Raw genomic sequence first — 22,342 nt, 5'->3', positions numbered from 1 at the left:
ACAAATAGACAATGAATAAATTTTAAAATGCTCAATATAACTAGCTATCAGTGAGCTGCAAGTCAAAACCACAGTTAGGTATCACATTACTCCTACTAGAAAGATTATAACTAACAAGACAGACAATAAAAAATGTTGGCCATGACACAGAGAGATTGCTGGTGGCCATGATGTGGAGAAATTTCTGGTGGTAATGTAAAATAGTGCAGCCACTTTGGAAAACAGCCTGGCAGTTTCTCAAAGGTTAACACAGGGTTATCTATGGGCCAGCAATTCTACCCCTAGGTATATACTCAAGAGAAATGAAAACACACATCCATACAAAAACTCCCACATGAATGTCCACCATAGCATTTTCCACAATAGCTGAAAAGGAGAAACAACCCAGTCCATCAACTGATGAATGAACAAATAAAATGTATATCCACATAATAGAATATTATTTGACCATAAAAAGTAATGGAGTACTGATACATGCTACAACATGGATGAACTTTGAAAACAACAAGTAAAAAGAAGCCAGTTATAAAAGATCTCATATTTTATGATTCCATTTATATGAAATGTCCAGAATAGGCAAATCTATACAGACAGAAAATAGGTTTGTGGTTTCCTAGAACTGGGGAAATGGAGGGTGACAACTAATGAGTATAAAGTTTCATTTTGGGGTGAGGAAGATGTTCTAAAATTAATTGTGGTGATGGTTGTGCAAGTCTATGAATAAACTAAAAAACCGTTGAATTATATTCAACTAAAAACCTTTGAATAAACTAAAAACTGTGAATTATACAATTCACTCAGGCTAAATGGGTGAATTGTATGGTGTGTAAATTATATGGTGTATAAAGCTGTTATAGAAAAAAGAAATATAACTGGAACTACCCTTGATTTTATTCATCTACGACATGAGGAGGGAAAAGTACGTTACAATAAGACAGTAAAGCTAGAAGACAATGACAAACTAAGTTCATAACAGATAAATACACAAATTACTTATCTAAGTCTTCGCTTATTGTTTACTAGTAAAATTTTTAAGATAGTAAAATAACATCAACTTGGGTCCAATAATAATAAAAAAACTAATTGCTACTTATTGACTATTTACAAGGTATTAAGCATTTCAAAGCAAGCTGGGACAAACTGGAACTCTTCTACACTGCTTTGGGGCATGTGAATTGGTAAAATCACATTGTAGAGCATTTAGTCAGTGCTTAGTAGACATAAAATGATTATCCCTTATGACCCATCAGCTCTACTTCTAGGTATTTGCCCTGGAGAACTCCTAAGGAGACAGATACAAAGACGCAGATTGCAGCATCGTTTAAAATTGTTTATAATAATGGAAAAATGATAAATAATCTAAATGCTCATCAGTAAAAGTCTGACTATATATCCATATTACACAGCAACTAAATAGACCTATGTCCATCAGATAGATAAATCTTGAAAGTAAAGATGAATTTAAAAAATCAAATTAGAAAGGATAACTGCAGTTTTTTAGATAGTATAATTAAAAGACAAAATTAAACACAAAGTTAATTTTAAAAATAAAACACAAAATAAAAACATATTCTATGTATTGTTATTCCTTAACCTTTGGGTATATGTGCTAATGGAGCAAAAGAATACAAACGTGGATAGGGAGGATACATACAAATTCAGGATAGTGGTTACCTCAAAGCAAGGAATTAGGGGGAAAATGTTGGGTGCAGGAAAGCTTTCAATTTTATGAGTAATTTTTTATTTTTTCAAATAATTCAAAGCAAATATGATAAAAATGTTTACATCTGCTAAATCTACATGGGTTTCTTATATTTTCTCTGTATTTTCTTTCAGTTTGGAATGTCTTAAGTTACTTAATAATACTATAAGAATGTTAATTTCCTGTTCCTGATAACTGCATTATTGTTACATAAGATGTTAACATTAGGAAAGGCAAGGTGAGGATCATAAAAGAACAAAAGAACTCTGCACCTTTTTTTTTTTGTAATTCTAAAATTAGTTAAAAATTATATTTTAATTTTTTTTTTTTTGAGACAGAGTCTTGATCCATTATTCAGGCTGGAGTACAGTAGCGCGATATCGGCTCACTGCAACCTCCGCCTCCTGGGTTAGAGCGATTCTCCTGCCTCAGCCTCCCAAGTAGCTGGGATTACAGGCACGTGCCATCACCATACACTAATTTTTGTATTTTTAGCAGAGATGGGATTTCACCATATTGGCCAGGCTGGTCCTGAACTCCAGACCTCAAGTGATCCACCCGCCTCGGCCTCCCAAAGTGCTGGGATTACAGGTGTGAGCCACTGCACCCGGCCTTAAAATTTTTTAAATAAAAACAATGAATATTTTTTAAAATAAAATGCACTTTAGAGGTCAAATAAATGGTGATGGTAGTCTGTATTGTCTATTCCTAAAAGCCATTATTATTTAAAACATTTTTGCAAACTTTTTCTAAAGCTTAATTAGGGGGCTGGGCGCTGCAGCTCACACCTATAATCCCAGCACTTTGGGAGAGGCCGAAGAATTGCTTGAGCTGAAGAGCTCGAGACCAACCTAAGCAACATAACCTAAGCAACATAACCTAAACAACATAGACCCCCATCTCTACACACACACACACGCATGCACACACTCACAAAGCCAGCCATAGTGGCGTGACTGCACTCCTGCCTGGGTGACAGAGTGAGACCCTGTCTCAAAACAACAAAAAAGCCCAATTAAAGGATTGAAGGCCACCGATTTATTTCTTATCAAATTTGCTTCTTCTTCAACAAATTGTGACATTATTTCAAGACACGCTTTATTTTACGTTAGCGTGGAATCATAAAATTAAAAGAACCTTGAAAATTAGTCATTGCTCCCACCTCAAAGCCAGGCTTCATTCAAATCATTTAAGAAAAACAGCTGCAAGCTGCATCCCTTCATTTTAAAAAAAATCTTGGCCAGGCGCAGTGGCTCATGCCTGTAATCCCAATACTTTGGGAGGCCAAGGTGGGTGGATCACCTGAGGTCAGGAGTTCGAGGCCAGCCTGGCCAACATGGTGAAACCTGTCTCTACTAAAAATATTAAAAAAAAAACAAAACAAAAAACTAGCCAAGTTTGGTGGTGAGCGCTTGTAATCCCATCTACTCAGGAGGCTGAGGCAGGAGAATTGCTTGAACCCAGGAAACGGAGATTGCAGTGGGCCAACACAGTGCCACTGCACTCCAGCCTCAATTACAGAGTAAGACTCCGTCTCAAAAAAAAAAAAAAATCTTTCAAAATGTAAATACCACTATCTTTATTAACGAGGTGTATTAGTCAATTTTCACGCTGCTGATACAGACATGCCTGAAACTGGGCAATTTACAAAACAAAGAGGTTTAATCAACTTACAGTTCCACATGGCCGGGGAGGCCTTACAATCATAGCAAAAGGTGAAAGACATGTCTCACATGGCAGCAGACAAGAGAAGAGAGAGCTTGTGCAGGGAAACTCCCATTTTTTTTTTTTTTTGAGACAGAGTCTCGCTCTGTTGTCCAGGCTGGACTGCAGTGGTGCGATCTCAGCTCACTGCAAGCTCCACCTCCCGGGTTCAAGCCATTCTTCTGCCTCAGCCTCCTGAGTAGCTGGGACTACGGGCACCCACCACCACGCCCAGATAATTTTTTGCATTTTTGGTAGAGACAGGGTCTCACCACATTAGCCAGGATGGTCTCGATATCCTGACCTCGTGATCCACCTACCTCAGCCTCCCAAAGTGCTGGGATTACAGGTGTGAGCCACCACACTCGGCCCCGGAAACTCCCATTTTTAAAACCATCAGATCTCATGAGACTTATTCACTATTACAAGAATAGCAAGGGAAAGACTCACCCCCATGATTCAATTACTTCCCACCAGGCCCCTCCCACAACAGGTGGGAATTGTAAGAGTTACAATTCAAGATGAGGTTTGGGTGGGGACACAGCCAAACCATATCACAAGGTATAGTCATCCTTTGGTATACTCTCAAGATTGGTTCCAGGACTCCTGCACATACTAAAATCCAAAGATGTTCCAGTCTGATATAAAAGAGTATAGTATTTGCATATGATCAAATAGTGTAGTATTTGTACATCTTCTTGTATACACTAAATCATCTCTAAATTACCTATAATACCTAGTATAGTGTAAATGTTATGAAAATAATTGTTATATTTTTATTGTTGTATTGTTATTTTTTATTGGGGGTTTTTCCATGGAATATTTTCGATCCACGATTGGTTGAATCTGCCAACATGGAACCTGTGAATCTAAAGAGCCAACTGTATTTCAAACCTCTTAGTCAAAAAAGTATTTTTAATATTCAAGTGAATGCTTTCTTACTATAATTTAAATGTTACCCCTTTGATAGAGTGATGTTATTAAAGGGCAAGAATATTTACTCAATTTTCAAAAATAGTTCCTTGACAATTTGAAGACTATTCAGAACTAAATTGGTTTTGTCACCTCCAAAGGTACGTAAGCCTAGATGGATTAGCCTCTCAACACAAAACCTATTTCCCAAGGTTTTATTCGTTTTGCTGTTCACCTCAAACTGATTTTCAAAATGGAATATAATATTTTACCAGAGGCTTCACCAATGCTCCGTATAAAAAAAAGATTCTGGCCAGGTGTGGTGGCTCATGCCTGTAATCCCAGCACTTTGGGAGGCCAAGGCAAGTGGATCACCTGAGGTCAGGAGTTTGAGACCAGCCTGGCCAATATGGCAAAACCCATCTCTACTAAAAACACAAAAAATTAGCCAGCCGTGGTGTCGGGTGCCTGTAATCCCAGCTACTTGGGAGGCTGAGGCATGAGAATCGCTTGAACCAGGAGGTGGAGGGTGCAGTGAGCCAAGATCACGCCACTGCACTCCAGCCTGGGTAACAGAGTGAGATTCCATCTTATACATACATACATACATACATACATACATACATACATACATACATAAAAAAATAAGAAACAGATTCCTACATCATACCTATATATTTTAACAGGCAGTGTCAGAAAACTATAGTTGAATCCATCTCCCACACAAGAAAATATCTGCTATTATATCTTGAAATACTTGTTTTTGCTGTTGGCCATCTTCTCCCTTGGACAGTGCTGCAGATATAGTATGTACTTTGGGGTTCACTTAATTTGCCTTTACGTTAGCTACTTCCCTTCATTTAATACATTTTTTATTCAGAACATAAAAATATATTTGAAAATATTTTATAACCATTTATTAGACCAAAGGTCATAAAGATTTGGCAGAAATAAACTATCAAACAAACAAAAACACAAGGTGAGAACTCTAGAATTTCTGTACAAGAAAGATTAAGAGGAGACAATCTGTTTCATTTAGCTCCCTCCTCTCTTCCCTATCCTCAGTTTATTGAAGCTATTTACTGGCAGGGTGGTAAAATATAAAGCAGAAGATGGCAGTCTTCTGATTTGAGGAATCAAAGGACAGAATGCTACAGAAATGAGAGGGCTGCTGGAAAGTGACGGGAAATCCCAAAAAGTAGGGAGCCCTAGAAAGGAAACCTCCAAATCTGTATTTTTTAAAAAGTGTGAGTCCATATTTAAAGAAAGAAAGAAAAAAATATTTTATTTACGTAGAATGCCAACTACCTAATATCGAAAGAATAACGAGAGTTAGAATATCATCACTGGATGCCAAAATTGGAGGGTAAAATTTTCATAAGAAAGTAGATCTTTACAGTCTCGAGGTAACTTGCCAAAAATTACTTATTAATTAAAATGGGAAAAATTACACAGGAGAAACGTGGTGGACATTAGATGAACCAAGGGATCAAAATAAACTTTTCCAATATTTGGAAAACCCAGTATCAAATGTCTTATGATACGAAGTATTTAAAAGGACATAATGTATAATCCTAATTTAATCCTGAGGAAACATCAGAAAACCCAAATGAAGATATGTTTCATAAAATAAAAAATTGCTATATACTCTTTTAAAATGTCAAAGTCAAGCGAAAGAAAGGCTGAGGAACTGTTCCAAATCAAAAGAGACTCTTGAACAAGACAAGTAAATACAACGTGTGATCCTAGGTTAGTTAGTGGCCTGAGGGGGAAAATAGCTATAAAGAATATTATTAAGACAACTGATAAAATTTGAATATGAACTGAAGATTAAATAATAGTACTGTATCAACACTACATATCTTGATTTTGACAACTGTACTGGGGTTATATAAGAGAATGTCTTTGTCCATTTTTTTGTTTTTTTGAAAGAGTCTCACTTTGTCACCCAGGCTGCAGTGTAGTGGGCACGATTTCGGTTCACTGCAACCTCCACCTCCCGTGTTCAAGCAATTCTTGTGCTTCAGTCTCCCAAGTAGCTGGGACTACAGGCATGCGCCACCATACCCAGCTAAGTTTTCTATTTTTAGTAGTAGAGATGGGGTTTTGCCATGTTACCCAGTGTGGTCTTGAACTCCTGACCTCAAGTGATCCACCTGCCTCGGCGTCCCAAAGTGCTGGGATTACAGGCGTGAGCCACCATACCCAGCTGAGAATGTTTTTCTTCTTAGAAAGCACAAACTGAAGTATTTAGGGGTAAAGAAGAATGATGTCTACAATTACTCTCAAAAGTAAGACAGAAATATTAAAATGTTTGCCTGGGACTTCTGCTTCCAGACAAAATGAATTAATAGGGATCAAATTTATCCTGCTTTCTCATACAATTTTTAAAATGAACAAATTATATGAAATATCAATTTGCAATACACTAGACATCAGGAAGCAAAGGACAGTGATCCCTGAGAAATGGGAAAGTAAACAAAGTGAGCCCTAAGATTGCCCCCAGCTTACTACCTTGAGAAATTCAATGCCATGAAACAGAGTGGGGAAAACAAAGTAGAGCCCAGTGGACTCTCTGAGTTGAAGAGACAGAACAGAAAATACGGGAGACAAAGACAGTTAAAATTTACAGGACTAAGTACAGCAGCAGAGGCAGCTACACAAAGAGATAATTGTGGAGATTTGCAAAGGATTCCCCTTAACTATTCAGTTGAGTGTGAATCTGGCTCATATGACGTAAGAGAAGCACTCAAGGCCAGGCAAATTATCACCCAAAAGGATTAGAGGTAATAATGCCTAGCACTTACACAACATTAAATATAGGGCCTAGATCCACCCAGACCAACTGGAAAACCACAAGATTCACAGGGCAATTGGGTAGAGTACCCAGAAGGGACTTGCCTCAGTACTGGGGAATAATTAGCCCTAAACTGAACACTGAATTGGTACTACAAAACAAATTTTAAAAGCAAGAATCAGTTTCCAAGGAACTTAACTGCACCCCAAGGAAAAGCTCAAGAATAATTACAGAAACACAAAAATATCTGACACCCAACAAGGTAAAATAACACAATGTCAGGCACCCCATCAAAGATCACGAAGTATGCAAAGAAGCAATATAATACAGTACATAATAAAGAAATTGTCAATTGAAACCAATCCAAAACTGACACATATAATAAAGTTAGTAGACAAAATGTTTAAAATAGTTTTTGTATTTTCTAAAGCCTAGAGATCTGAAAGATTTTTTAAAAGACCCAAATTAAACCACTAGAGATGAAAAAAATTATACTACATAAGATGAAAATACATATTAGATCAGACTGATGGATCACTCATTGTAGAAAAAAGTCACCTTGAAGACACAGCAATAGAAACTATCCAAAATTGAATACACAGAGAAGAGAGACTTTAAAATCATAAGCAGACCATACGTGAGTTGTCTTCAAGCAACCAAATATATCTGCAATTAAAGTCACCAAAGCAAGGCAAGAAGGGCAAAACCAAAAAATATATTGAGAAAATATTGGCTAAAATGGTGAAAATCTGATTAAATTAGATCTAAGAAGCTCATTGACCCCAAATATGATGAAACTACTCCAAAACATATCATAATCAAATTGTTCAACTCAGTAAGGGTAAAGAATAATTAAACACCATGACCACCCAAATTAATCTAATTGATATATATAGAAAATTCCATCCAACAACAGCAGAATGCACATTCTTTTCAAGCGCACCCACCTGGAACATTTACCAAGAAAGACCATATTCTGGGCCATAAACCAAGTCTCAAAAAACTAAAAAGCATTCAAGTCATGCAAACTATATTATCTGACCATAGTGGAACTAAATTAGAAATTAATAACAAAAGAATTTCTACAGTGGGGGGGAATTTGGAACTAAATAACACAATTCTAAGTAAGCCATGGGTCAAAAAAAAAAAAAGAAATACTCTAAAGGAACATTAGAAAGTATTTTGAACTGAATGGAACTGAAATTCAACATATCCAAATTTGTGAGATGCGATAAAGCTATATGTAGGGGGAATTTTCTAACACTAAACACTCATATTAGAAAAGCAGAAAGGTCTCAAATTAATGACACAACTTCCGCCATAAGGAAACACAAACAAAATAAGCCTGAACCAAGTAGACAGACGGAAACAAATCAATGAAACAGAAAACAGAAAAATGAAAAAAAAAACCGAAACCAAATTTGAGAAGATTATTAAAATGTCTAGCCACAGTGATTAGAAAAAGACAAAAGACAAGAAAAAGACATAAAAGACAAAAGACAAAAACTACCAATACCATAGAGGTGATTTTACTATACATTCTACAGATATTAAAAGGATAATAAGATATTATAAACAATTATGCCAATACACTTCACCACTTGGAAAAAATAAACATATTCCTTGAAATACTCAAACTACCAAAGCTCACTGAATAAGATAACCTAATTAGCCCTATATTATTAAACAATTTTAACTGGTAGTTTAAAAAAATCACTCCACAAAGAAAACTCCTAGTGCAGATGGCTTCTTGTCAATTCTACAAAACATCTGAGGAGGAAATAATATCAATTCTATACAAACTCTTCCAGAAAATTGAAAAGAAGGAACTATCTCGTAACTCATTCTGTGAGGGCAACATTACCCTAATACCAAAATCAGGCAAATACAGTCTAAGAAAAAACTACAGAACAACATCCCTCATAAATATAAATCTAAAAAAAAAATACGATTTTGGAAAATGACATCTAACTATATATATATTTTTATTGATTTCCAGGGTACATGTGCAGGATGTGCAGGTTTGTTACATAGGTAGACATGTGCCATGGTGGTTTGTTGCACCTATCAACCCATCAGCTAGGTATTAAGCCCAGCATGCATCAGCTCTTTTCCCAAATGCTCTCCCTCCCCTTCCCCTACCCTCAACAGGCCCCAGTGTGTGTTGTTCCCCTCCCTGTGTCCATGTGTTCTCATTGTTCAACTCCCACTTTTGAGTGAGAACATGCAGTGTCTGGTTTTCTGTTCCTGTGTTAGTCTGCTGAGGATGATGGCTTCCAATTTCATCCATGTCCCTGCAAAAGACATAATCTCGTTCCTTTTTATGGCTGCATAGTATTCCATGGTGTATAGGTACCACATTTCCTTTATCCAGTCTATCATTGATGAACATTTGGGTTGATTCTATGTCTCTGCTATTGTGAATAGTGCTGCAATGAACATACATGTGCATGTATCTTTATAATAGAATGGTTTATATTCCTTTGGGTGTATACCCAGGCCACACCGTCTTCCACAATGGTTGAAATAGAAACAGTTTTACACTGTTGGTGGGAATGTAAATTAGATATCTAACTATATTAAAAGAATAATACATTGATGACCAAATTGAGTTCATCTTAAGAATGAAAGGTTGTTTTGGCCAGGCACAGTGTGGCTCATTGTAATCCCAGCACTTTGGGAGACCAAGGTGGGAGGATCACTTGAGCCCAAGAGTTTGAGACCAGCTTAAGCAACATAGTGAAACCCCATCTCTACAAAATATACAAAAAATTAGCTGGGCATGGTGGTGCACGCCTGTAGTACCAGCTACTTTGGAGGCTGAGGTGGGAGGACTGCTTGAGCCTGGGAGGCAGAGGTTGCAGTGAGCTTAAGATCACAACACTGCACCCCAGCCTAGGCAACAGAGTGAGACCCTGTCTCAAAAAAAAAAAAAAAAAAAAAAAAAAAAGTTGGTTTCACATTCTAAACCAATCATTGCAATTCACTGTATTAATCCACTTTAAAAAAGATAAACTACATGATTATCTCAAACAATTCAGAAAAGGCATTTGGTAATATTCCAACACCCATTCCTGATTTAAAAAAAAAAAAACTCTCAGCAAACTATGAACAGAAGGAAATTTTCTCAACCAGACAAAGCGCATCAACAAAGAAACCTATAGCTAACATCATACTTAATGGTGAAAGACGGAATTCTTTCCTTGCTGAGGTCAGGAACAAAACAAGGATCTCTGCTCTCACCACCTTTATTATACATTGTATTAGAAGTTCTAGACATCCCAATAAGGCGAAAAATAAATAAATAAATAAATAAAAGTCATTCATTATTAAAAGGAAGAAGCATAATGTCTTTCATCTCAGACAACATGATCATCTTTATATATGGAATCTATTAAAAAGCTATTAAAACCAGTCCAGGCTCAGTGGCTCATGCCTGTAATCCCAGCACTTTGGGAGGCCGAGGCAGGCAGAACACCTGAGGTCAGGAGTTCAAGACCAGCCTGGCTAACATGGTGAACCTCATCTCTACTAAAAATACAAAAATTAGCTGGGTATGGTGGCAGGCACCTGTAATCCCAGCTATTTGGGAGGCGGAGGCAGGAGAATCACAAAGCCGAGATCGTGCCATTGCTCTCCAGCTTGGGAGACAAGAGAAAGACTCTGACACACACACAAAAAGCTATTAAAACCAATAAATGAACTTAGCAAGGTTACAGGATACAAAATCCATATAAATATCTATTGCATTTTTATATACCAGTGAAAAACTATTAATATTGAAAATGAAATTTTAAAAATAGTATCATGGACAATAACATCAAAAAATATGACCAAAAGTATAAAAACACTGAAAACCACAAAACACTGCTGAGAGAAAGTAATGAAAACCTAAATAAATGGAGAGATAGACTTTGTTCATGAGTTGGAAGACTCCATATTGTTAAGATGTCAATTCGCTAGACCACACTCCAGAGGAGAAGATTACATAAGGTCATGAATATCAGGAGACAGAGATCACTGAGGGCCATCCTAGAAGTCTTCCTACCACAGGTGCCAATGTTATTAAAGGATACCACATTATTTTTTTGTTGCATATCCTTATAACTCTTCTAAAAGGACTTTGTAGCAAGACTGCATGGTACAAATCCTAGTTCTACTAATTACTGTGTGACCTTGCCAATCAATTTACTTTCCTGTGCTTCAGCTCTCTCTTCTCCAATATGGAGAAAAACAGCAGTACTTATCTCATGCAGTTATTTAAGATTTAAATGATTAAGTGTCTGTAAAGCACTTAAGTATCTGGTATTTGGTTATATACATACATCAATACATCCATAAAACCAATATAAATACTTAAGTTACTATTCCTTAGAGTTTAGTACAATACATCCTTCTTTAACTGTTTAGTGATGCCTACTACAAATAAGGTACACTATTTATTCAATGTGTGTATAAAGATAATTGATTAAATTTGGGCACTGAGGAAATAGCATCTTCTTGTTTCCATTTGAACTTCAACAAACAAACATAGGTAATGCCTGAGATAACCATAATCCTCTTTCACCAGGTGCTAATATGTGCCTGTTTTTCAGACATAACTGTCAATGGCACACTCTTTCAGTTTTTTTGTGGTTTGTTTTTTGTTTTTTAAGATGGAGTCTCACTCTATTGCCCAGGCTGGAGTGCAGCGGTGCAATCTCAGTTCACTGCAATCTCCGCCTCTCGGGTTCAAGCGATTCTCCTACCTCAGCATCCTGAGTATCTGGGATTACAAGCACGTGCCACCACGCCTGACTAATGTTTTTGCGTATTTTTAGTAGAGATGGGGTTTCGCCATGTTGGCTAGGCTGGTCTTGAACTCCCGACCTCAAGTATTCCTCCCACCTCAGCCTCCCAAAGTGCTGGCATTACAGGCATGACCCATCACACAGAGCCCCCCTCTTTCACTCTTAAAAGTGTCCAGTGCACACAAGAAATTAGAGTTACTCCAGTTTGTCAGTCTAGATTGAAATGGTAACTGAATCAAGATAAACACTTCTGAGTAAGAAACCAACAAGGCATGGATAAAAGGAAAGGAAACTGAAGAGGAGGAATATGGGCAATGGGGGTGGGTAGATAATAGTGGGCAACAGAGTGAGAGACCCTGTCTCAAGAAAAAAAGAAAGAAAGGTTGGTTTAATATTCTAAACCAATCATTGCAATTCACTGTGTTAATACACTTTTAGAAAGATGAACTATATGATCATCTCAAACAATTCAGAAAAAGCAGCGTGGTAAGAGAAAAATAAATGCTTCAAAATGTCCACATACCAAAATTAATTCACCCACAATCTGAATTCACACTTCGTATAAACCAAATATATTCTTTAAAAGCTAGTGAAATAAAATATTTAACTGGTCATAAAAGAGGTAACTGGCATTTCTTTAAAGATTTTTAAAAATCCATAAATGAATAACAAATAAATGTTAATATATCACATTTAACTTCCCCTTTCTCTATCTGTTCTAATACATTACCATGAAACCAATATATAATCCTGATAAACACATTATTTAAAAAATAAGAAAACTTGTTTAAATGCACACACTGCAAGCCAAATTTTAACAATAAACCATTTTTATAGCTATTTTTGTATTCCCAACTGAAAACATTAGGTGACTTTGGAAATTCTAATTCCTTTATAATCCAGCAGCACCAAAGCAAACAGTCATGACCCCTTAAGAGGATAAAATGCCCATTTTAATTAAAGACTAAATTATTTGACTTGGTGTGCAATTTTTGCATCTGTATTTTGAGATGTATTTATAAATCCTGTGCTTTTCATTAATGAAAAACTGTACAAGTATAATAATTAACAAATAGCCTATAGAGGCAGTCTTAAAAGGTGTCTTGAATTCTGAAGAATTCAGGCCAATAAGAGGAATGAAGTACTGATACATGCCACATTATGGATGAACCTTGAAAACACTGTGCTAAGTAAAAGAGGCAAGTCACAAAAGACCACGTTGTATTATTTCATTTGTATGCATGGTCTAGAGTAGGTAAATCTATATAGACAAAAAGTAGATTAGCAGTTGCTTACAACTAGGGTAGGAGTGGGGACTGAGGGGAATGTAGGGAATGGAGGATGACTTCCTTTGGGAGTGATGGAATGTTCTAAAATTGATGATAATGATGATTGCACAACTCTGTGAATGTACTAAAAACCACTGAATTGTATACTTTAAATGGGTAAATTGTATGGTTTGTGAATTATATCTCAATAAAGCTGTTACCATAAAAAGAACTTGGGCTATAATTCCTACCCTAAATATAAACTGTTACGTATTATTATCTTAAAAATTGAAAAACCTGATTCCAATACTTTATAGGAGAGAAAGCCAAGAAATATATGCATTAGTCTGCTCATGCTAATTGCTAAACATTGATGCAAATATACTCCATGTCTTTGAATTCCTATTGAATTTCAGACAACAAATAGATTTCTTGAGTATTTTACCACAAAATAGATTTACATATGGGCTTGACTTTAAACTTGTGGTGGATATTTCCTGACTTCATCTGAAAATTTAATTAAATTAAATAATCTGTCAACTTGCAGGTTTTTATTCCTAAGTAGCTATTAATTTGGTTTATCAATACAAACCTTAATAAAGTATGGGAGGCAACACATATCAAGCCAATGCTAGATTTAGCCATTTTACAATGTTGAGATATACCTAAACATCATTTGTATACCATAAAGACACACAATTTTTGTCAATTTAATAATTTTAAAACAACAAAATACAAAGCTTAATAAAGACAATTTGCAAGTTTTATAGCAAGTTAACTTTTTAACTATATATGTACAGTTGTATTTTGCCTTCAAAAATTCTGCTTCTAGAGTGTCAAGTAAAGAATATTAATCATTTCTTGACATAGGTATATAATGTCATATTTCACCACTGACATATTGTGAATTTCATTCACTAATTTAGGTGAATCTTAATAATCATCAAATAATTCTAACAGATCTTAGTCTAGGAAAGCAATCAATACCAGTTACTAATACTGATATTTTAACTAAAATTATAGATCACAAAAATGAAAGATCAGTTTTATTATTCTACTACTAATGTATATTTATAATATAATATATGAAATATAATAAACTATAGAAATATTGCCATATTTCCACAAATTTATACATTATAGCACTAACTTTGGTATTCAGAGCTAAGATGTCAGGTAGTTAATACAACATAGAGAGGTAATCATCATTTTAGAAAATGGCCTAAAGCTGCTCTTTGGTATAGCATAAAGTTAAGATTTGATAAATCTAGGTAGTGATAACAGTTATTCATTATATTATATATTACTTATTATGAATAATTATATGGAACATAGTATACACACATATGTACATATAAAATACACATGTATAATATATATAAATAATTTAAATATGCTCTTTGGTGTTCATTCAATACTACTGACATCAGATAAAACAACATTCAAAATTCCTTTATTTTCTTCCTGTCTAGTCAGAGCGATCTGATAGCTTTGCGGAGCACAGTTCGTTTTAAATGTAAATCAACAAAATAAAACAATAAGATATAATTTGTAAAAGACGGGATAACATTTTGAGTTTTTAAAAGTAACTATTGTTACTTAAGTAACTACAATCTCAAACGGTTTTCTGCATAAACCTTTGAGTTCCTGGGACAAAATTTGGCCTAGTGGAAATAAACATATCCATCATTTTTCCTCTGGCATTCTTTTTTTTTTGCTCTCTCTGTCACCCAGGCTGGAGTGCAGTTGTGCGATTTAGGCTCACTGCAAGCTCCACCTCCCGGGTTCATGCCATTCTCCTGCATCAGCCTCCTGAGTAGCTGGGACTAGAGGCGCCCGCAACCACGCCTGGCTAATTTTTTTTGTATTTTTAGTAGAGACAGGGTTTCACCGTGTTAGCCAGATAGTCTTGATCTCCTGACCTCATGATTCGCCCTCCTCAGCCTCCCAAAGTGCTGGAATTACAGGTGTGAGCCACCGCGCCCGGCCCTGGCATTCTTGATACATTATACATTCTCCCTAGTAAGTTGACATTTCAAGCAAACATGCATCATGATCTTACCCATAAACAGTCAGGTCACACCCCCGAACATGTTAATAAGTGAGTTAGATCAACCAATTTTCAATATTAATATAAAATCATCTGTGGAATTCTCAAAAATATTTTTACAAAAATTAGCAGTACGATTTAAACACATGTTGGATTTCAAAATAAAAAATATATAAGACAGAGTCCAACACTGGTACCTCTCCTCTGATCCTCAAAAAATAACAATTTTTAAATATTAAAGATGATACTCCTCCCATTTTGTTAAGTCACTCTATGGCCCTAGTAATTCAAACATAATTATAGACTTTTAAATAGGCTAGAAGTTACTTTGAAACTTTAATAAGAGTTCAAAAAAGAATTCTACACTGCTGCAAAAAGCATTTTTCTAACCTCTGTTACATTAGCCAATCTAAAATAATATGATATGAACTCTTCGAACTACTAATCTTATTAAATCCTGTTATCATTTCTAGTACTAGTCTGATCATTAGCAGACAAGTTTAAAAAGAAAATTTTGGGCCGGGCACGGTGGCTCACGCCTGTAATCCCCAGCACTTTGGGAGGCCGAGGTGGGCGGATCATGAGGTCAGGAGATGGAGACCATCCTGGCTAACATGGTGAAACCTCGTCTCTACTAAAAATACAAAAAATCAGCTGGGCATGGTGGCACTCACCTGTAATCCCAGCTACTCATGAGGCTGAGGCAGGAGAATCACTTGAACCTAGGAGGTGGAGGTTGCAGTAAGCCGAGATCATGCCACTGCACTCCAGCCTGGGCGACAGAGCAGGACTCCATCTCAAAAATAAATAAATAAATAAAATAAAAATAAAAAATAAAAATTTATGTTTAAATCTCAAACATCAAAAAGGCACTCGAAGTAGCTTACAAAAGCAAAGAAGAGCCCTGCAGAGAATCGGGAAAACATCAAGGCGATTTCAGAATAAAAAGTTGGACAGCTGAATGTTGTAGCCAGTGCAAAGAAAGGTGGGCTAATTGCCCAGATGTACTCTACTACTTGAATACCTATATATGTGCTTGGTGTAACTTCTGTCATTTGAGGCAAAAGGTAAAAATCCAATGGAGATATAATAATGCAAATGTGAAGTACTGGGAGCCCACTGTGCGTCACATTTGGGAAGACAGAAAGGGCTTTACAAATATAAATACAAAAGCCATGTAAATATTTATGATCGTTTTGTTAGCTATATATAACAGACATCTTGTTCTAGTAATTTCATTGACACTAATCAATGTCCATATTTTTTAACAGAAAGGTTTCTACATTCGCACAATTCCTAGTATATTTTTAATTCCTTAAGCATATTTAAGAATATTCCAGACCACAGGACTCTAAGGTGTTGCACATTTTATCAGACTAAAATGTCAACATATATTAATATAGAACCATACGATTTTATTCAGCAAGCATGTCGTAAACCAAATTTTCTCACCAATGATGCCAGGTAGATAAAGTCAATTAAAGTAAGTATAACTATTTAAAAAATTCAGAAATTTCACTGTATGACTCAGTTACCCGGGAACTTTTTCTAAAGTTTACATTATCTTACTGGATCTCAAGATTCTAACTCATATACTTTGTATTCCCTCCCTAGAACCTAACGTAGAGTCAATGAACATACCACAGATGAAACGTATGTTAAATACTGCCTTGCAAATTGAAATAACCATCATACCAAAGACTATTTCACCTAGCCAAGAGAGAATAATGCTCCCATTTTGCTTATTGTTTACTGTTACTTTTTATTTTAAAATATTGATAAGAAGTCAAAAGGCACACTTATCTTAAAATAATTTAAGTATGATGTTTCTAACCAATTATAATTAAGAGTATTAAAAACTATAACAGATAGCATCGTATAATCAAAGACAGGATCACCAGAATCTGAGCCCTATTCTTTCACTTATTAGCTGAGTAATCTTGAGAAACCTACCTATCAGTTCCCTCATTCCTAACATGAGTAACATAATAACACTATCTACAGAATTGTTGCTGGAGAGTAAAGAATAAAATGGATCTCAAAACAGTTTTGTAAAACTGGAAAGCAATATAAGAATTCAATGGGTTATCACCAAATAATAATTTTGCTTGAGGGACAAGCTGTTCAACACATAGTGTAATCAATCTGCTTTTTTATGTTTATATATCTTAAAGTATTTCAAATTAAATAAACATTCAAGTAAGTTGTATAACTGCCAGTATCCGCCTCCCTTTTAATAAACTTTAACACAACTGAAAGGTAAAAATAGTTAATATATTTTATAACTGATAATGGTCACTTTATTTTTAAGATATGTATTTTCTCATATGTTTTAATCTTGTTTTAGTATGTATTTTGTTCAGTTAACAAATCATCTACATGCTTTCGATTAAATATTATGAATAGAACTTACCAGTAGGAGGAAAGTTATTTATTAAATTTCTAAGTCAAATCTTAATATTTTCTTTTTTCTTATTTGGTTCATTTGATGCAAACACAATAATAGTGTAATACATTCTTTCTCAGTAGTGAAAAATAAATTACCATTTTGCTTTCTCTATACTCATTATCTGAATGAGGCGTTACATAGAACCAAATTTATTACAATAGTGAATAAACACAACAATCAATGGAAAAATACTTGCAACAAACCATACCTAGTAATAAGAACTGCATTATCGTGGTGGGCAATCCCATTTTCTGGAATGGTGTTTCCATCACTTTGGTGGGAGAGAATGGATTTCTGCCATTTACAGAAGCTATCGAGGGACTTGTCTGCATGGTGGTTTATCTCCAAGTTTGGCTGCAATACAACATGCATACCAGAAATGTTCCAAACAAATTACTAAGGTCAGTTGTTAAAACTTTTGAAGACTAAAGTGGGACTATAATTAGAAGCAGTGTTTCTAGGAATAATCTCTTGCCAATTTTTATCTCTGTAATATCTGACCTAGAGCTCATTTGGTATATTATTGAACTGGTATTTTTTTCCAGTTCCAGCTTTAATGATAATGTGAACATATGTGAGATTATCAACACAAAAACTAATGAAAATCATTATTATAAGATATGCCATGCAAATGTTCACCCTTATACTGAAACATAGCTAATCTATATAGCTTTAACATAAAAGGTATATTCTTGTAATGTATTTAAAATTTGCTTAAGATATTAAATGTGTAGAGCTAAAAATCATATCCAACTAGAATTTCCTGATAGAAGCAACAATAAAACATATTATTTAATAATAAGTAATTCTATAGCTCTATAGCCTGTCTGTTAACAATATTAGATATATAAACTAACTCATTCTTACCTGATCTTCTGTGAGAACAATTAAGCGGGCCACTATAATATTCACAACGTTTCCTAGGCTGGAATCACGGTAAAGTTTGGCAACCTGACCTCCAGAAAATAAGAAAAGACACAAAGTCAGACAAAAATTATAGGGTGATAGTTTGGTTTTTTAAGTGCTAAAACAATTTTTTATAAATTTAGCCATTGTATACATTACCCCATATCACTTAGAACTCTACCCTCAAGGTGCCTTGGTAAAAGGTTTTTATACAAGTCTACCTCAATAAATATTTCCTCCTAGACATGAACTACAGCATGGAAATTAGAGGGTGAGCTGATGTTTCAAGTTAAAAAAAAAAACAAAACCCTTCAACAAGATTTAACAATCCACTAAAACTGTCATATTATCTAAAAATGAATGATAAGCTCATCTTTAAATGTATTTTTATGGAACTGAAACATTACTAGACCAATTTTTTACCATTTTAGACAGGTAAATTCTTATCATTATTTACTTCACAGCAAAAATTTATGACCTTAGTCAAAAACACAACAAATATGAAGTAAAATATTATATAGAGGGATCAAACTTACAATATTCATCACACTCAAAATGTAATGTTCAATGTCTTTGCGGCCATGGTAGCCCACCATCATTTTGTCTGCCACTACCAATGTCTCCACAAACCGTTCAATGCTCACTGATCTCTTCTGTCTGTGGTGGATATGTGTGTTGTTAATTGGTAGTGAATAAGAAACAGTGGATGTGTCATTCAGCCACCAAGGTTTGCCACTTCTTGTGAAATCTACAATAAAAGCAGCCAATTCAGATAGGTTCACTAATTAAAAATATTTATTTATAGATCTTTCACGTAGACATGCTTCTCACAAATTCTCTAATATATTAAGATTTTTCAAAGAGAAGAGAATGAGAAAATGCAGTAGTGAGAAAAAAGTCTGTAAATTTTTGAAAATAATCACGTTATCTGAAAAAAATTAAACATTCAACTGCTCATGAAAACAAAACAAATCTAAGAAATGAATTAATTAATAAAAATAATTTTCAAATAGTCATTTCATATTATTCCAGTAATTACATCTTAATACATTTAAATTTAGGATATATACTTTAAAGAGTCATTTAAAGTTATTTAAAAAGCATCTAGAGTATGAACTTTTCAGTCTAAGACAGCTCTGATAGAGAGCCCCGATTTTGCAAAAATCTATTCCAAAGATACTTTTGATTATTCATTTTAAAATAAGATGCTTTCATCAAGCTATTTTAATTAGAATCAATTCTACTGCTCTAGAAATCTCAATTCTAAAAGGCAACGAATTACTTTTTTCACTTAGGTTGGCAGTCTACAACTCTTTATTCTGACAGAGTACTCAAAATATTTCTTTTCCAAAGCCTAGAGGTAAGAGACATTCAATTAGAGTTGAAAGATCACGATTCCAGCATAATTTGCTTTGAACCATATTTAGCATGGATTGCAATGTATCCTTTGTTTTCTAGACATTTGGTTCTTCAGTATAGAAGCAGCCTTTTAGCACTATGGCATTTGTAAACACCTGCCTCACTGATTATCATCTTCATTAAATAAACTTGAGCATGTAGAGGTTCTCTGTATATCTCACTTCCACATCCTTATATTGAACAGGAAATCTTTCTCACCCCCACTTATTAAAAAATTTAGTGAGGAATAATTAGATTAATATGTGATACACTTCACAGAAAGTGTAACTATTCTCATTTTTCTAACTTCTTTAGCCTTTCTGTTTTAAAAATTGCATTGGTAGGTGCTATGGTTTGAATATCTCCTCCAAAACTCATGTTGAAACTTAATTGCCATTGAAACAGTATTAACAGCTGGGGCCTTTAAGAAGTGATTAGAACTTGAAGTCTCCACCCTCATGAAGGAATGAAAACCATTGTTGTAGGAGTGGGTTGGTTATTGTGGGAGTGGGTTCCTGATAAAAATAATGAGTTCAGGCCCAACTTCCTCTCTCTGTTGTGTGCACTCACTTCCTCCTCTTGCCTTCCTCCATGAGACGACCCTCACCAGATGCTGGTGCCATGCTCTTGGACTTCCTAGCATCCAGAACCATATGATAAGTAAACTTTCATTGTTCTTAAATTATCCAGTCTCAGGTATTCTGTTACAGCAGCAAGAAATGTGCTAAGACAGTAGGATGGATAAATTTTGAGAAATGAGGTGGAAATAATCATGAGACCCATCAGTTAAATACTCCTGAAACTTCTATGTTAAATGAGTGTCTTCATCCCTAAAGGTGAAGAGAAGCAAAGACATAAACACCACTTCTTATTTCGATAGCATATCCTCCAGATAGTGTTTCTCTATATCCAATTTTGGCAGACAGACTCTCCAGATGGCCTCCATGACCTCTGTCTCCTGATGTTCACATCCTTTTGTGATTTCCTCCTTTTGAATATGGGTGGGACCTGTGACTTGTTTCTAACTAACAGAATACAGCAAAGATGATGAGATGCATGTGATTTTGAGTATATTAGTACATGATTATGTTACATAATATTGTAGCATTTGTCTAGAGTCTCTCCCTTGCTGACTTAGAGAAAGCAATCAATCACGCTGGTGAACTGATGCTGGCATCTGAAGACAATCATCCAAAAACTAAAGCTACCCATAACCACAAAGAACTGAATGCTGCCACAACTATGGGGGTAGAGAAGTGGATTCTTCCCCAGTCAAGATTCCAGATGAGAATTCAGCCCTGGTTGAGGCTGAGCAGATGACCCATCCATGCACAGACTCCTGACCAACAGAAACTGTGAAATACTAAAAGTATACTGAGTAAGCCACTAGGTTTTATTGGCTAATATTGTTACAAAACAGCTGAAAGCTTTTCCACATCAATATAACTCCAATTTCTCCTGCTCAATCCTCTGTGATCATAAAGCCACTCATGTATTCAAGTCATGCCTAGTCTCTTACTCTGGCTAAACAGCTTAAATGTCCAAATATAGGATTTTATTTTCATTTTTTTGATCATTTCCCCTTCTCCGACCCATTCAATTTCTCCTTTTTATTTAAAATATTGTGAAAATAATTAGACATTATTGTGCAATAAACACATAGCAATGGTAGTTCTCATTTAAAATGTATTCAGGTCGAGTGTGATGGCTCACGCCCGTAATCCCAACACTTTGGGAGGCTGAGGCGGGTGGATCACCTGAGGTCAGAGCTTGAGGCCAGCCTGGTCAACATGGTGAAACCTCGTCTCTACTTAAAATACAAAAATTAGCCAGATGTGGTGGCAGGCGCCTGTAATCCCAGCTGCTCAGTAGGCTGAGGCAGGAGAATCACTTGAACCTGAGAGACAGAGGTTGCAGTGAGCCAAGATCACACCACTGTGTGTTGCCTGGGCAACAGGGCGAAACTCCATCTCAAAAACTAAAAAATTAAAAAAGAGAACAGGTTGGTAAAATATTTCAAATAGTTTGTCCAGTAAAATATTTCAAATATTTTGTCCAGTAAAATATTTCAAATCCTAAATTAATGTTTCTACTAAAAAAAAAATACAAAAACTAGCTGTGTGGTGGCACACATCTGTAGTCCCAGCTACTAGGAAGGCTGAGGCAGGACAATTGCTTGAACCTGGGAGGCGGAGGTTGCAGTGAGCTGAGATGGCATCACTGCACTCCAGTCTGGGCAACAAGAGCAAAACTCCATCTCAAAAATAATAATAATAAAAAAAACAAAAATGTATTCAGTGTAAGGTAGTTGCTGTTATCATCATCTTTGTTATTGTCAAAACTTTCAACATTTTAGTTTTTAAAAA

General features: G+C 35.3%; 1 protein-coding gene across 9 annotated transcripts in view; it reads right to left on the bottom strand.

Annotated features, from left to right (window-relative positions):
- ADAMTS6 (ADAM metallopeptidase with thrombospondin type 1 motif 6) overlaps positions 1 to 22,342 on the bottom strand; it is a 362,071-nt gene that overhangs the window by 280,192 nt on the left and 59,537 nt on the right. For all 9 annotated transcript variants that reach the window (XR_010131756.1, XM_063700711.1, XM_055367654.2 and 6 more), the window contains 3 exons: positions 19,115 to 19,326; positions 18,540 to 18,623; positions 17,881 to 18,026 (listed from right to left, as the gene is read on the bottom strand). Coding sequence is in view for 8 of the 9 variants with exons in the window: in XM_063700711.1 (XP_063556781.1) it covers positions 17,881 to 18,026; positions 18,540 to 18,623; positions 19,115 to 19,326 (442 nt within the window). In the remaining variant the exon portion in view is untranslated. The remainder of the gene's footprint in view (positions 1 to 17,880; positions 18,027 to 18,539; positions 18,624 to 19,114; positions 19,327 to 22,342) is intronic.

This window comes from Gorilla gorilla, chromosome 19 (genome assembly GCF_029281585.2).
Source record: "Gorilla gorilla gorilla isolate KB3781 chromosome 19, NHGRI_mGorGor1-v2.1_pri, whole genome shotgun sequence".
Lineage (NCBI taxonomy): Eukaryota > Metazoa > Chordata > Mammalia > Primates > Hominidae > Gorilla > Gorilla gorilla.
Note: the sequence above shows the minus strand (reverse complement) of the source record. Positions and strands in the feature narration are given on the sequence as shown.